A 17,563-nucleotide genomic window follows, 5' to 3' on the forward strand; every position below is an offset into this window, starting at 1 on the left:
AATTTTGTTTAAGGTTAAAAATTTCTTACTTCGTTAAATGTATTATTCACAATTTCATTCTTTGAGTTTATAAAATAATTTTTTATCGTGTTCTAGAATATAAGAACAATAATAAGAAATTGTAATTTGTAAAAGTGTGCACACTTTGGAGGCAATAATTATATAACTAGACCTCTGAAACTGTGATTCTAATAACTCAGTCTAGTTTTTTTTTTCTAAGTGTACCATTTGTTAGTATATTTATTTTGAGTTAGGTTTCTTTAAATAATTTTTTTCCACTTACACAATATCCGGTATGCTAAGCACTATTTTAGTTTTGTTGGTTATTTCTGACGTATTCTTAACCCTTAATAAAGTAAAAACAATGTTTATGAAAATCAGGATTTTCTATTACATCCATCATTTTATTGGTGGTCTTGCCACTTCTTAACATTGCAGAAAAATCAGCAAATCTTTAACATATTATAATCTCCTAACCATGCTGATTCAGAAAACGTTTACATATCTTTATTCCCAAAATTCAGTTTGACTTTTATATAAAAAAAAGTAAAATCCTTGGTTACATTCCACATGAGGAAATTAAAACAACAAAAAAATTGTTATCTTGAACTGTTATAACAAGAAATAAGTAATACTTTGAACTTTATACGAATTAATAAAATAGAATTTTAAAACAATTTTCTAGGTGGCCAAACATGATCTTATGTTAAAAATGTGATGTCTTTCTGAAAAGATACACTGTTGGCCAAAATCTTAAGGCCAATGAACATAAAGAATAAATATGTATTTCGTGTTGTTAGATTTAACCACTTATTTGAGTAGAGCTTCGAAAGATGAATATAAAAGTAAAAAAAAAATTTAGCACTTAACAGCGAAAATGTGAACACTATGAAATTAGCCTAAATTGTAGCTGGTTAAAAGTTTAAGACCATACTGAAACGAAGCATTAATCGGTAAACACGTACCGAAATTTAGTTATTTGTGTTCAAGCATTAGCTTTGTCAACATCTCCCACTGACATCTCCTGTGTTACATTGGGTAAAAGTGGCAAAGGCTAAAAAGTTGACAGTTTGAATGTCGAAGAATTGTCGAGCTGCAAAAGCAAGGTCTCTCTCAACGTGCCATCGTTGGTGAGATTGTGCGTAGTGAAACTGCTATTGCAAATGTCTTAAAAGACCTTGAGGGATACGGAACGAGAATTTCAAGTGGTCGGCCCAAGAAAATTTCGCCGGAGTTGAGCAGGAGGATTCAACAGGTTGTCTGGCAAGACACCAGCCGATCGTCAAACCAGTTTAAGGCCCTTACGGACGCAGAATGCAGCTCAAGAACAATAAGACGGTATCTACGAGAGAAAGGTTTTAAAAATCATAACCGTCTTCATAGGCTACGCCTCCTTCCACACCACGAAAGAGCTCGGTTAAACTTTGCTTAGAAGCACCAAACATGGGATGTAGAAAAGTGGAAGAAGGTTTTATTCTCTGATGAGAAAAAGTTAACCTGGATGGTCCAGATGGCTTCCAACGTTACTGGCATGATAAGTATACCCCACCAGAGACATTTTCTACATGACACAGTGGAGGAGATTCCATCATGATCTAGGGTGCTTTCTCCTTCCATGGACCAATGGAGCTTCAAGTTATACAGGGGTGTCAAACAGCAGCTGGCTACATTGGCATGTTGGAGAGAGCATCCTTATTGACCGAAAGCCATGCTTGTGTGGAAATGACTGGATCTTTCAGCAGGACAATGCTGCAATCCACAATACCTGCTGGACAAGGGACTTTTTCATGGCAAATAACGTGATCCTTTTCGACTATCCAGCGTTTTCGCCCGCACTGAACCCCATTGAAAATGTTTGGGGTGGATGGCAAGGAGAGTCTATAGAAACAGATATCAATTCCAAACAGTGCATGATCTTTGTGAAGCCATCATCTTCACCACTTGGAATAACATTCCAGCCAGCCTTCTGCAAATGCTTATATCAACCATGCCAAAGTGCAAATGTTTGAAGTTATTCGCAACGACAGCTGTGCAACTCACTACTGAGACCTCTTGTTGGGCATTTCCTACCCTGTTTAAGACTTCTTTTTGGTATGGCCTTAAACTTTTGATCAGCTAGTATTTAGGCTAATTTCATAGTGTTCACATTTTCCCTATTAAATGCGAAAAAAAGGTTTTTATTTTTTATTTTCATCTTTTGAAGCTCTACTCGAATAAGTGGTTGAGTCTAACAACGCAAAATGCATATTTTTTCTTTATATTCATTGGTGTTAAGATTTTGGCCAGCAGTGTATTCAAAATGTGAATTCTTTAAAGTCAAAGCATTGTACAATCATGCATGAATATAATTTGAAAACCTCTACAGTTTTCTGAAAAGGGATAAAATGTGACCTTAAGATACTCTTTCAAATAAATTGATTAATCCATGAAAGAAAACTGTGAACTCTGGTGAAACCTCCATACTGGTTTGAGTGGCCACATCCAGAAGGACTACCCCAGCTAACAATGCCTTCTAAAACCCAACTCCTTTCATGCTGAGAATCATCAGCAAAAACCAATGGCCCTCCACTGTCACCAATGCAGGCATCTTTTTTTCCTTCACTGTATCCTGTGCAGAACATATTTTCGGTGATTGTTAGTGGTACACCAGAGTCTTTGTAACCTTGTTGACAGGTGCTAGCTGATACAACAGGGAGAACAACTTGTTGGAGTGCTTCTGAATATGTTTCATTTTCATTCATACCCCAGCCAGTAACCTGAAAAATTGGTTTCATTTGCATTACAGTGTAAAAACAATAAAATAAATTTGATGATTTTATGACTAATTATCCTGATCATACATAAACCTAAACTTTACTGAACAGTATAGACTGTTGCCTAAGAGAAGATTGTCCATTAAACTGGATTGTGCAGAGAATCAAGTCCTCAGATTTACACTTCAGTAGATAAACATTACTACATAAATTACTTCCTACATATACAGAGCATCAATTCAATTCTAGTGTGCTAATTACATGATTAGTTTTCGATTATTTACGACAAATAAAAGCTTTTTACCTTCTAAACACTAACCTAGTTTGCTTTACTTTTTTTCTAAACTAGAAACACTTATGACCATTGTAACAAGTTCATTATGTAACAGTTTCTCTTAACATTTCATCTCTTGGTAACTGGATTTTGAAAACCATTTTCCAGTCATACAAATCAAGCTTTCAGTGTAACTGAATTTTTGTAAACACTGGTTTTTTCCTTGCAGGCACTCCTTTCTCTCTATATGTTTAATATATCCACTTTGTACTTACCACTGCCTTTGTGTCTTCCTTCAGGTTCTCTCTTGTTGTGAGGTCAGTTGGGAGACAGACTGGTTTCACTCTGGTGGTCAGAATGACAGGATCTTTGAGCTGAATCAATGCAATATCATTGTTGAAATTTGCAGGATCGTAGAATGGATACACGTGTATTTCTCTTGGCTAGAAAGTGAAGAGTACTTTTAGATAGTTACACAATTATTCTTACACTCTCTTAAACACATTATATTTGCATATGTTTATGAATATTTGATTTAACTTGTGCTTTTGTAATCTTTTTGTTATTAAAACAAAATGTACGTATGTTTGTTTCCAGTGAAAAACTACAAACCAACTACTTGCACTTTGTCTACTATGGGAAATTAAACCCTAGATTCCAGTGTATTGACTCTGTAAACTTACCTCTAACAAACTGGGAGATCTTTTGTTAAAAACGTTGAGGCTTTTACTCTCCAGATAATAATAATAATAATAAACATTTTGCTATTATAACTTCATCAGGGCAGGATTAGTAGTACAGAAACTATTACAACTCGCCCTAATAAAGCTATGATGTTGACAGAAATAAACGTCTTTCTTTCATTAGTATCTCTGGAGATTAAAGTTAATTTTTCTAACTTAATTAAAATGTCTAAATTCTTTAGTATGATCAACAAATTGAGAAATAAATGGGCAACACGTTATCTACAAGTTTTGGTAAAACTTATTTGGTAAGAAAATGAACTTCAATAATCACACACAAACCAGGGGTGGATACAGGATGTTTGGTGTGGGGGTATGATCGACTAAGTAACAGTGACTTATACTCGACCCCAAGTAAACTTTTCCTTTATACTGCAACGTAAATTTCAAAAATACTCTAATTGAGATGATCAGTACTTTATATTTCTGATTTTCCATTAACCTACACAAATTTGGTACAGCCAGTGGGGGGATGCATCCCACCTCTGTATCCATCCCTGACACAAACTGGTTTAATACAAACAAAGGTTTATAGATACACCCATTTTTAAACACTATGTGTGTAAAACTGTAAATATTAAAACATTTTGTTTGGATAGCACATACAACTGTTTTGCTATCACCACAAATCCATTTTTTACTTCTATATACAAAAGTGTTAAGGTTATGGTTGTGATGTACACGATATTACTAAAGACTAAAATTTTGTCTTTCAGTACTTAAAGGCATGCAACTGTTAATGTTTTTGAAGTAACATTGCATTTCTTGATCACCATTAGGTGGTTTCTCTTTGTCAATAAGTCGTCTCTAGATACACAGAATAATTCTTGTAATATTTTTGCAGGAAAATTATTACTATCTATCAGCCTTAAAACAGATACATCAATCAAACCACGTGGCTAGTTTCTACAATCTACTTCCTCTCACCATCTCCTTCCTAATCAAAATTACTTGATAATAATTTGTATAGGATAATATTTCCAACTTCTTATCACAACTATTAACTATTATGAATGATACTGCTGTAAAAGACAAACTACAAATGTTCACTAAAAGCACTATACCACGAACTGGATGTATATTAGCCTTATTATTGTTTCTTTATAATACTAATTTGTCAAGTAAAGTATTTTACTTTTCAGTAATAGATTTTTTTAGAACTGATAAACTTGTTTTAAGTAAATATTAAAATCCTTGAATACAATGATATATTTATTAACTTTGAAAATAGTTTTATTGTACATGAACTTTCACAAAATATGATTTAATTTTTACCTTACCATTCAAGTGATCAATTATTGCTTTTCCTCACTCATGCTAAGTAATTTTCGATTTTTAAATAAAATTATTATATTTTAACAAAATGTACAGGATTACAGTTTAATTACATCTCTTTTTCTGTTACAGATGCCATCTCTTAATATCCCATAGGTAACATTTTATTAGTCATGTAAACTGTACTTAAGCTAGTAAGGTAAAAGATCTTCTTGTATATATGCTATCAAGTGTTACCCAACACTTAATCTTGATTCTTGTAATGATTTATCATGAAACATGTTAACATTTTCATATTTTACAAGGTGATTACAAACATATAAATGCAAGATACTAAAAGGATTAATAATGAAGAACTAAATACTTAAAAATAATGAATTTAGGCCCAATTGAAGATTCCTCTACCTCTTTCACTTGGACATATTCATCGTCCATATCATCGTTTCGATAGTGTTTGCCAAGGTATATTTTAAACTGGCTTGGTTCAATTAAAAAAGCAGAAGATGAATAGGTGACACAGTGTGCAGCAGTGATGACCCACTTTTCATTTAGTAAACTTCCTCCACATAAGATAAACCAACGTTCTTCATCTGGATTCCACCTGGAAATTCCTGCTTGCCAAGGCCACTGACCAATGTCGGTCACAACCCCATTTACAATGAATGGGGAGCGAGGGGAGTCTGATCGTCCACAAACTGCAGAAACAATAAAATAAAATGAGATGTATTGTTGTAAAACAATAAACTGGTTAGTCAATTGATCTTTCAGAATAATGCACTGTTAAATATACAGAAGGAAACACGAAGATAGAGGCATTTTACTAGAAGGATAGCTTTACAATGTTAACAAATGAATAAATAAAATATATATCACATATATACAATTAAGGAAATTTACGTGAAATGTCAGCATATGTTCAGAAAAAATAATTGTTTTTAATTAACCAATTTCTTGGGATATTGACTAGATATTTTATATGGACTCAATAACTACTGACTGTTGTTACAAATTTACATTTGTACCTCTGGAATGGAATTTACAAGAGTTCATATAAAACAATTTACAAGTTAGACAATATGGATGTTTACAGCTGTAAACTGAATTTTATTACGCTCTAAAGTAGATTCAGTTAAGATGTATTTAAGTAATTCACAAGGTCCAATGTGGAAAAATACAAGAGTACAAGTTTTATTTAATTAAAAAATCATTTAAAAATTCACATAGTTTATGTATTTATAATTTGGTATCAAATAAGCCATTAGAGGTTTCATTGAAACTTGTGGATGGTAAATGAAGGTAACATTCAAATAGATCATTATTTTAAGAGAAATTTTCCTACAGCTTTTCTTCCAAAGCACAGATTATGACAATGCTTTTTTTTTTTTTTTTGTCATGTCTGTTAGATATAAAATTTTAACTTATGAACTATTTTTCATTGAGAAATTTTATCCAAAATAAGTTATTGTCACAAAATGACAGATAAGAAACATAGAATGCCATTACCTGGGATACAGCTTGCTGGTCTACCACTCCATGTTCCGCTTGACTCGCACCTTCGTCCTTTTGATCCAAGCAACTTGTAGTAATGTGTCTCACAAGTATAAGATGCTTGTGTTCCTACATGGTAGTGACCTTTGGGTAGAACAATTTTACCAACAGGATTCACGTTCAATGAAGAAGACTTGGGTTTTAAAATAGGCGAGCGAAGAAATCCTGCCAATGAAACTCGAATACGTGATATCCTGAATTATGGCAAAAAATGAAAATTAGACACTTTCAATACAGTGTGCATTCTTCCTATACAAAATATTTTTACATTTAATAATATATATAATAATACTAATTAAGGAAGTAACAATTATGTTGAGAATATTGTTTAATAGCAAGGTAGTGAAGAAAGTTGTGCAATATACCACATTATTAATTAGAATGGTAATTTAGGCTTCTTTCTTAAAATAGTAAGATTCTTTATATACCTCATGGCTGTTCAAGTAATCCTTTTGTCATCATGGGAATACATTACAAGAGATATGTTTTTTTCAGTTTTCATTTAAAATATTTTCTTATTAGTTCATTGTTTTTCAACAACCAGTTATTCCTCAGTTATAGAAGAGAGCACTTGCTGTACAACATGATGGCATATGTGCAACAGAACAGATGTCATCTGATTATTTGTTTAATATGTTCATGTTTGGTTTATAAACAATGGTCTCTGAAGATCAGATGTATGTAATCCACTTTCTACTTACATAATACCAAAACATCAAAGACAAAGTGGACTAGTTAAGAAAAAGCAGTCTTAAAAGCATACATGTTTACTTATCTTGAATTATGAAAAGCAGCCACTTACAACAAACGAGGGAGTACAAAAAGAAAGTCCATGAAAGAATTTTTCAGCATGGAGTTTTGGTTGTGGAAGCTGCTCAGCTCCAGTTGAGCTTATTCACGCATAGTGTTTAGAAAAGCTGGTCTTTTTACATGTGAAGAAAAATATTCAAAATTTATTGGAGGCTTAATAATGTTCAGCATGAAGATAAGTTGTGACCACACATTACAGGTGAATTTCTTTTACATTGCCTTACCCAGGAATCAGAGCTTGAGGCTAATGAGTCCAAGGAAGACAAGATTGGTATGGAGAATCTGAGCTCAGCTGGTAAGAATTCAATGACTGAAAATATATGTATAGTTCTTTTCACAGTTCCAGATGAAGAAATACCAAAAGAGGTGCAGAAAAATATTAAGCAGTCAAATGTATTGCTTCAAATAACTTCTTGATTGTTATGGCTTAAACGTTTTGCTAGGGCAATCACATGGTCATTCTACCAACAACTGAAAGGGTTTAGTAATCTTTCTATTTTGAGTACATCCGTGCAGTGTGAGATACCATGTATGAACAGAATGATAAAATCACCACTCAGATAGCAGTTAAAGCAGTTATTTGGCTGATCAAAGTATAAATGAAAGGGTGTTGTGACACTTACCTACTGAGCACCAAAGTGATTTTTTGAATAAACTTTGGTTTCCGTTATAAGAATAGTGGCAGGTCTCCTGAACAAGCAATGCCAAAAGAGTTGTGTTCTTCAAAGGCATAGAAAGTTGTTGGATGACATTCAGTGGGATAGGACTTGTTACACTGAAATAGTCTAGATTTGCTTTGCTGTGAAACCAACTAATATATGTATTGGCTTGTGTGTGGTGACAAAGTGTACAGCTGGTGGTGGTTATGAACAGTGAATACACATAATTTACTGTTGAGTATTACATTTTATCACAGCTGACTTCAATGTATGTTCATATATAAGAAAGTTATAGAATTACTGTTAATTTTGGCATAAGAAAGTTTGGTTAAATATTCTAGTTCAATTAAATTCCCCTTGAATAATTAAATTTAAAAGCTGTTCAATAAACCCAGCTTGGCCAGGTGGTTAAGGCACTCGACTTGTAATATGAGTGTTACGGGTTTGAATCCCCGTCACATCAAATATGCTCTCCCTTTCAGCCATGGGGGCATTATAATGTGACATACAATTCTACTATTCCTTGATAAAAGGGTAGCCCAAGAGCTGGAGGGGGGTGGTGATGACTAGCTTCCTTCCCTCTAGTCTTACACTGCTAAATTAGGGAAGACTAGTGCAGATAGTCTTCGTATAGCTTTGCCTGAAATTCAAAACAAACAAACAAACAAATCTATTCACACTCTATTGAGTGTCACTGCTCACAGATGGCAGTACAAAGAATTAATTTTAATTTTACAAAGTTACAATTTTAGTCTACATCTTTTTCTGATCAGTTTTGAGGTTTTCACATTATACTTCAACCCTAATTTTTCTTTTTAAAATAAAGTCTCAACCCTTCTAGTTAACTTTTTTTTTTAACTCACCAGTTGGAGTTACTAGTGTTCTCAATGTTACAAAATACTATTCCAAATCATTGCTATACAATTAAAGGGGTTAATTGTGAGTTATTTCTATTTGATTTTTCAAAGGTTTCACAGTTTCTGGTAGTTTTTTTGTTTGTTTGGAATTAAGCACAAAGCTTCACAATGGGCTATCCATCCACTTTGCACCACAGGTCTTAAAACCCAGTTTCTAGCAGTGCGAGTGCACTGACACACCACTGTGCCACTGGGGTCATTTCTGGTAGTACCCACCACATCTGGAGCTGGCCATACTTCCATGTCAGAACCTATGGATAAGGACACTCTGCTAGATAATGCTCTTGACATGTGGGCTGTAGAAGTTGTAACAGTGAAGTTCTCTCTTTAAACTCTGGAGTATAACAATACACCATTCATTACCTCGCCATTAGTAATCCTGACAGTTAAGCCCAAGAAACCATGGATGATGGGTTTAAATGAATCTACAAGTCCAGGGGGTCAGACATTCAGCCCATCCTAGAATTAGTCTTCCTGAGAGTAAAGGAGTGATTTGTTTGGTTTGTCTTCAATTTTGCACAAAGCTACTCAAAGGCTATCTGTGCTAGCCATTCCTAATTTAGCAGTGTAAGACTACAGGGAGACAGCTAGTCATCACCACTTACTGCCAACTCCTAGGTTACTCTTTTACCAATGAATAGTGGGATTGACCTGGGTATTATAATGTCCCTGCAGTTGAAAGGGCGAGCATGTTTGGCATAATGAGGATTTGAACCCACGACTCTCAGGTTATGAGTTGAGTGCCTTAACCACCTGGCCATGCCAGGCAATATAAAGGAGTTAAATAAGTCAAAGAATAAATCCAGGTCCAAGGTTGAAATGATAAAGTTCTAAACAAAAAAGTTAAACTACCATGCCAAAGGATATTTTGAAGAGAAAAACAATAGACTTGGAACTGATACCATCTCTGGCAAGACACATACATCACATATTTTGTAACTTTGATTTCACGAGCAATCCATAAACACAAATATCTGTCTATGGATCCAGCTCATTTCTCCATGACTTCAGGAGAAACACCAAAGTGGCAACCATCAGTATGGCATCATAAGGTGCAACAGAAACCCTTACAATGTGCACTTAAGTGTCAACACCTATGTTGTTAGCAGCAGTCCCTCCAGAGACAGGAATTGAGGAGGTAACCTCCCCACAAAGTACTAAAAAAAGTAAAGTTGAGCTTTTCCTCCAACAGAAAAAGTTTTAAAATACCATTGTCAAAAACAGGAGGATGGAGGCCTGGGTATTTCCTGTTGATTTGGATATTTCAAGTGCAGTTATAAGTTCAACCATTTCATTCCTAATCCCACATTTTTGTCTGTGCATTACTTATTGTTATAATGTTAAAAACCTTATGCTTAACAATGCAACGTTTGTAGTAGTTATGATTAGAACATGGTATTGATGTTTGTGCAATGAATGTTATAATAAACTAAGCAATAAGTTTTTTTGCAGTACTTGATATTATTGTCATCTTTTATTTATAATTTGATATCTCCAGCTGTACCTTAGTTAAAATAAACTGAGCAATAATTTTACTTAGTAATAACTGTACAGTTGTGGCAATCAGATATCAGTGATTGTTATGGTTAGTAGCCTATAATGTCATCCATGTCAATAATTAGACTAGTACTCATCCTATATTTCAGCTGTTATCTATTAATGTCTTTTGGGAAATTCTGAGAAGGACTGTTACTATGTGTTCCCTCCTAGGACAGCAGTAAGTCTACAGATTCACATTGTTAAATTCAGGGGTTCAATTCCCCTTGGTGGACACAGCAAATAGCCTGATGTGGCTTTGCTATAAGAAATACACACACACTATTTCTGTGTTTGCAATTGCCTTAATTCGATCTTAGGTCTTCTTCATAGAACTCTGTAAAATCTAGGATACCCCCTCTGAACGAATTAAATAGTTAACTGAATCAACTAATAAGAAAAGAAACCCTAGTCTTATGAATTCCTTAAAGAACAACAAGGACTGAATCCTGGTAATGACCAACACAGAAATAATTTTTCTCAGGACTTTACTGAATATAGTAGCAGATAAACAACAAAAGCGTAAAATAAAGTAAAAAGCCAGTGATAAATGGTTAGTTGTGAAAAAAACAACTAATTGATTATTAATTATACTAAGATGATCATATCTATTTCTGTTAAAACACAAATTTTTGTTAATTTTGTTTTGTTTCATCAAAGACATTCGTTTTTCTTATAAATATATTGGCAAAATGAGCATTTCGTGATTGGAGGGTTTCAATGGCTATTTTTATTGTGCATGTGTGTATGGGGTTTTATCATACTTGATAACAAGGGAATCAACTCATAGATTAATACCATAAAATAAACAACAAGGGTTTGTAATTAATTATGGTCAATATAGAGAGAAGACAGTCATGAAAGCTGCTAACATTTTACATGTAAAAGGTGCTTAATACAACATTGTTACTATTTTGAACTCCCAAGATTCAATATTTTACACAAATTTGCAGAAAATAGAAACTTGCCTGTCTGATCTAATTTGTTCTGGTGCTTTTATTTCCACTAATCCATAGGCTGGAACAGGAGGATTTTGGCAGGTAGTTACTGAGGAAATAAGAAAAAAAAGTATCTTTTAATTACTTTGACATTAACAATTGACAGTAATTATTAATATCATAAGAAGTAAAGATACATACAGAACCTTTATGTTTTAACTATGTACAGAGAATGCAGCTTATTATACAATACCTTTAAATAAATGTATTGTGATATTGTATGGTGAGTCTTCACATATGCCAAATACAAACTTATACATATGAAAATTAAAAAGTGATAATTAAACATCAGTTATAAAAAATAAGTTAATGTTTTACTTGCACGCCTTTCAAAAGTACACTATGTATTGTGTATTACAATAAGGTATTCGGTTATAAGTGACTAGTTATTTAATATTTATATAAATGAACTTATAATTTGAATAACAAATACACTGAATATGACTGCTGATGGGTTACTGTATTTTTATGGATGAAATTAGAGAAAACATCCTTTTCTTTCATCCAAACTGATCTTCATTTTCATTTTAGTAACTGCAATATCACAAGAAGTAATATTATTACTTCTCAAACTGTAAACCTGTTTGCAGAAAATACTTTGATTTATTTCATTTAATAACTTTAGTGTCCATGAATTTTTTTATTAGTAAATGAGTGAATAATGGATTTTCTCTCAACATGATGTCATACTTTTGATGCAGCGAGGTTTTATGGTACTCCATGTGCCATTTGCAGTGCATGTTTGAACCGAAGATCCACTAAGATAGTGTAGTTCCTTGCAGCTGTAACTGAGTATTGACCCTGCATGAAATCCAAATGATCTTTGCCTGTGAAGCTTAGCATATCCATTTTCTAAAGATCCAGGATCTTCACAACTTGCTGGAAAGATTAAGTTATTATTCTAAAGATAAAAATATAACAACTAATATGATGGTTATATAACCATACACAGCAAAAACAATTATACTGTATCAGTCTGGACTGTTAGCTTATAATCAGTTACCTTGAAAAAAAAATGCCTTTTGCCATATTTTATGTTTGATTTATAAAACTATTAAGAATAAAACTATATTTATGGATATCATACAGAAAACAACTTATTTTACTGATCAAATTTTTTTGTGTTATATGTAATATATTCCACATAAAATAGAAATAGCAAATAAAAACAAACAAATAAAATTTTGGAATATGAGAACCAAAACATGGTAACATCAAGTTACCAGAAGATTCTATTCATTAATAACACTCAGAAGAATAATTTGTATGAGCTATAAATTAAACATTTTAAATATTATGAGGTCTTACAGAGTGATATCATGGCTTAAGTATAACTACATATAAAGTCGACCACAGAAATATTTCAGACAAGCATGTACTATATATTTTGGGATAATATTCAACCATACACATGGTAATTCATAAATATTTCTAGCAAATATTTTTTATATGGATAGGTACATGAAAATACTTGCTAATAGTGATGAAATGATAAATTATGGGTCAATCCTCCAATAATATCATCAACGTGATTTTGAGTCACCTTTTATTAATATGCATCGTACATTCAAAATCTTGGCAGTATTGGTGTGGACAATAACAAACGAAATATTTTAAACTATAAATTAATAAAATTATTCCACAACAATAGTTATGGACATAAATGCTGATGAGATAAACATTTTAATAACTAATGGAAACTATCAACAGCTGTATAAAAAGTACTGCTCAGTTTTGAGAAATGCTTTAAGTACACACCACTGACATACATTTCTTATCTTCTGAGCATTATGGTGGCACTGTTCATGGAACAGAACAGTGTTGAGCTGTTCTTAAACACTGAAGAATGGGCCATTATTTAGATAATTTAGTAGCAGCTGTAACATAATTTAAATAACATGTTTTAAATACGTTTTAACCCTTTGGACCCTTTAAAAGTGCAACAACCCTACTGAAGCACAATTTTGGCCTTGCATCTCAAACATAGGTTTTATAACCTTTGACATGATTTCAACCTTATATCACAAAACTCACAATGTATAGAAAGAGTGAAGTTATGTCTATAACTGTTGTTCATGAGAACCAACTGTGGTCATTTTTGGTTCAATATATTATATTTGTTATTGTTTATACTTTTTCATTTTGGGCACATGCTACATACTAATAACATTTCCAAAGGTCGTATACTTGAAGATGTTCCTTAATAATCATAACTGTCACAGGATAGACACAAACACTTCATTTTATACCACTAGCAATCATTTTACCAAACCCATTTCTTAATTACTTGATTAACTGTCAGCGAAATTGTAAAACACACATTTATTATGTGTAGATTCTTAACAATAAAGCTCTTATAAATTTTTTTAAAAGCAGACATTAATAGATATTTTCAAGCATACAAATTCCACAACTCTGAAGATTTAGATGTTCCTAAAGGTTGTGATATTCAACAAGGCCTAGAAGATTTACAAATATTTTTGGATAAAAAAGTACAAAGATACATAAGAGGTGGGAAAAATGGAGATAATTAGATTGAAAATTATTTTCAAAACAATTGACTATGATGTAACTGATAAAATCGAAGTTCAACCAATTGTATTATTTGTAAAATTCTGGTCACTGGATATATGACAATCAAACAAATAAATCATATCAAATCCGTGCAATGTGAGAAACATCTTTTACGTAGGTTTTTCTTGTACCGAAACCAGTTTTCTTTTAGAACAGAATATATGTAGTCGTCATGTTTAGTAATAATGAAAATAGTCTTTTACACTCAATATATACACTTTAAGTTGTTTCATCACCATGATTTCACTATAAAAATATTTAATTTTTAGATATACACAAGGCAATACATGAGACTACTAAGCATGAGAAAGTATAGTTTACATTTTATGTCTCACTATGCTGTCCTTTTACAGAATCTTTCTAAATAAGTGTATAAAATCATTTGTTCAACAACTAATCTGCTTTTAAAAGCAAATTAAATTTATACCTAGAATGTGAACATTTGGTCAGTACCGAGCTGCCCACTTAAAACCTGCCAAACATTAAATATTTCTTCTACTTCATTTCTGTTATTGATGCAGAAGGTTCTAATGAAAATTATAAAGTAATACCTTTATTTCTGTTGGAAATGTCAATCATACAAACGAAAGCAGCTGGTTGAGAACAAGTCGAAGTCCTCCATACTGGCTCAAATTGATTTTTCGCATCCAGATAAACACAGACATTCTCTGCATTAGGCTCTTCAGTAGCCCAAAATGTTAGGTTATTGTTCAAAGGAATGTTATTTCCATCATTCTGCATCCATACAAAGGATTTATTTTCCTTTTCTCTTTGAAGTCCTATCCAAGTTTTTACTAAGCCTAGTGAAGAAATATTCTAATATTAAAACTTTGATGGTGTGATTAAAAGTACATGCCATAATTATATAATGCTGATTTCTTTTTTAATTTTTTGAAAACAAGTTTGAAAGTTAATAATGATACTTTACTGTGTTTATATCATTTCAAAATTTGTAAATAAATTAATTCATCAAAAACCTTCATGGTAAAAAATAGTCAGCTAATATTTCACTATAATATAGCAATTGTAAATTATGAGCCCTGACATTTAACATATCAAATACTTAATTTTAAACTGTTATTTTTCAAAATATAACCACGTCTTTCCATAGGTATTATTTTATTATGAACTGTAACAACAAATTACCTTATAATTAAATATACTCAGGTAGGATATTTTTTTTCTTTATACTACTAACACTAGAAAAGGCTTTGTAATAATTTTTATACGTTTCTACAAGTAGATTTTATGTTTAATACGTGTTCCTAAACAGTGAGGGATAATATGAACATATCAAAAGTTAAGTCTACCTTAAAGGGCAGACTGGGAATGACTAGTTTAAATAGAATTCCAGAAATGGTCAAATGACATTATGGACATATGATGCAAAATAGTTTGTCATCATGATGCTCCAACAAAGAAGATTATGTCACTGAAGTTAATTTCCAAATTGAAGACAAACTTAAACAAGAAACGTATGCAGGAAAATCTGTGATAAACTTAAATACCTTCTCCAAAACAAGAAAATTGACAGGAATCATTCAATATGTGATACTAAAGCAGATTCATCCAGGTGGATGAATTTTACCTCTTTCCCAAAACATATAAACATAACTCTGGCTATCCAGTTATCACTAAAACAAATGTAGCCTCTAAAATGTTTTCTGTTTTTGTTGGTCATCATGTAAGATACTTCCCCATATTCTACCTTTACACACAAAAGAAACGACCCACTTTATAAGAATAACTAGGAAATCAGTGACAACAGGCTTACATATTTAATGGATGTTCCCCCCCCCCTCCTTAAAACTAAATTACACACAATGGAGTTGAAACTGTGAGAACTGTCCTCAACCTTTCCAATTTAACAAAATCTGAAAAACTAATATCCTTGCCAGTCTTATCTCTAAACAGCTTTAAATTCAATGATAAACGCTACTTTAAGATGAATGACAATAATTATCAAGACTGTGAGAAACTACTTGTGAGCCAGCTTTTACATCTAAGCCCAGTGAAACCTTACATTTGAAAATACTACAAATATGACATTTTTCGTTTATATAGCCACTTCTGAATTACTTCTGATGAACAGAGGTCTACTTGTCACAAAGAGGATATAGAGTTTCTAGTTTTGTCCTTAATTGACTTTCTGAACCTATATTATTTTTCTAACATCATGAACGATGTCTTAGATAAATATCAACAACACATTCTAGAAGAAATGTTTGGTGAATAAGAATTTCAAACATAGGCAGTAAAGAATCTCTACTCACATTAACAAATTTCAACTGGAAATGTTGGATTTCTGCTTAGTTATTACAACAGGAATTAAAGCAAAACATAAACAACAATCATAACTCAACTATACAACTAATGTATAAGTGTTTTCTAACTATACATTTTAGATTGAGACAAACTTCAATCTCATACTAACTTGTACAAGTCTGTAATGTCTCACACTTCAGAGGAATCATAACATAAATAGAGAGATATGGTTATCAAGTAGGACCACAGGACAATAATTACAACTGATAAGTTTTAAAAAGTAGAATTATAAAAGTTTAAACTTTCTACATCGTGTTTATGAAGGCATTAGCTAATTAAATGCAGATTACAAGCATGAAAATTAAACAAAAACATTTACATTAATACTGGTGGATATACAGTTTAAGACTTGACTTTTATTTTACTTAGGGAGTTATTATTTAATGATTATTTATTTTTTGTAACAAGAATGTTAAATGTTAATTACATTGAAAGCAATAGTTATGACAAGTTTCATTATGTGACTCTAATATTGTTGATGTCATCATACTCAAAGCTTCCAAGTTATTTTTAATATTGTTGTTACTAAAGGGCTAGATATTTGTAGATTACATGTTACAAATACATGCAGATATAAAGTGCAGAGCAGGAAGTTAAAGTTAGTCCATGTGAAGTTAGACTGTGTGATTGTTAGTTTAGTTGTAATGAGCAATACCTAAAGTGAGTTTTACAGCAGTATTGTAACAACAGAAAAAAAAAAAGACGAATCTGTCTTGTTAAAGGGTGTCTTATCTAATTTACTTGAACCCACTCATGTGGACTTCAACAACAAAAAAAGACAATTATTTAGAGATGAATTATTCAATGTTTCCCTGTTATCATAAAAACAATATCAATACATGTGTTTTTAATACTTATATACCTTTTTCCTTAAGAATATCAGATAATGATTGTTGATCTACAGCACTGTCCAGCAGAGCAAGGTTAGAAGCCATGTTGCTACAAACACCTTGAGCTCTATTCCAACTTCTATGCTTAGAAGTAATGTAAAAGCACTTGTTCTCAATCTGATACCATCCTGGAGGACACTCTAAAACAAAGTTATAGATTAGTAAAAAATTGTTTGTCTTGTTGCTAAGCTTAAGAGTAATTGTAACACATTCATGATGACGAGAAACCAACTTGAAGTAAAAATGTATTTATAAGATGGC

The 17,563-nt window shown here is 32.2% G+C and overlaps 1 protein-coding gene across 2 annotated transcripts in view; it reads right to left on the bottom strand.

Annotated features, from left to right (window-relative positions):
* Positions 1–383: 383 nt before the first annotated feature.
* Positions 384–17,563, bottom strand: part of LOC143254354 (clotting factor C-like) — a 49,406-nt gene continuing 32,226 nt past the window's right edge. For both annotated transcript variants that reach the window (XM_076509408.1, XM_076509407.1), the window contains exons 11-18: positions 17,275–17,442; positions 14,639–14,887; positions 12,204–12,392; positions 11,484–11,562; positions 6,549–6,787; positions 5,451–5,740; positions 3,303–3,470; positions 384–2,756 (exon numbers count right to left, since the gene is read on the bottom strand). In XM_076509408.1, coding sequence (XP_076365523.1) covers positions 2,406–2,756; positions 3,303–3,470; positions 5,451–5,740; positions 6,549–6,787; positions 11,484–11,562; positions 12,204–12,392; positions 14,639–14,887; positions 17,275–17,442 — 1,733 coding nt within the window. In that variant the 3' untranslated portion in view covers positions 384–2,405. The remainder of the gene's footprint in view (positions 2,757–3,302; positions 3,471–5,450; positions 5,741–6,548; positions 6,788–11,483; positions 11,563–12,203; positions 12,393–14,638; positions 14,888–17,274; positions 17,443–17,563) is intronic.

This window comes from Tachypleus tridentatus, chromosome 6 (genome assembly GCF_004210375.1).
Source record: "Tachypleus tridentatus isolate NWPU-2018 chromosome 6, ASM421037v1, whole genome shotgun sequence".
Lineage (NCBI taxonomy): Eukaryota > Metazoa > Arthropoda > Merostomata > Xiphosura > Limulidae > Tachypleus > Tachypleus tridentatus.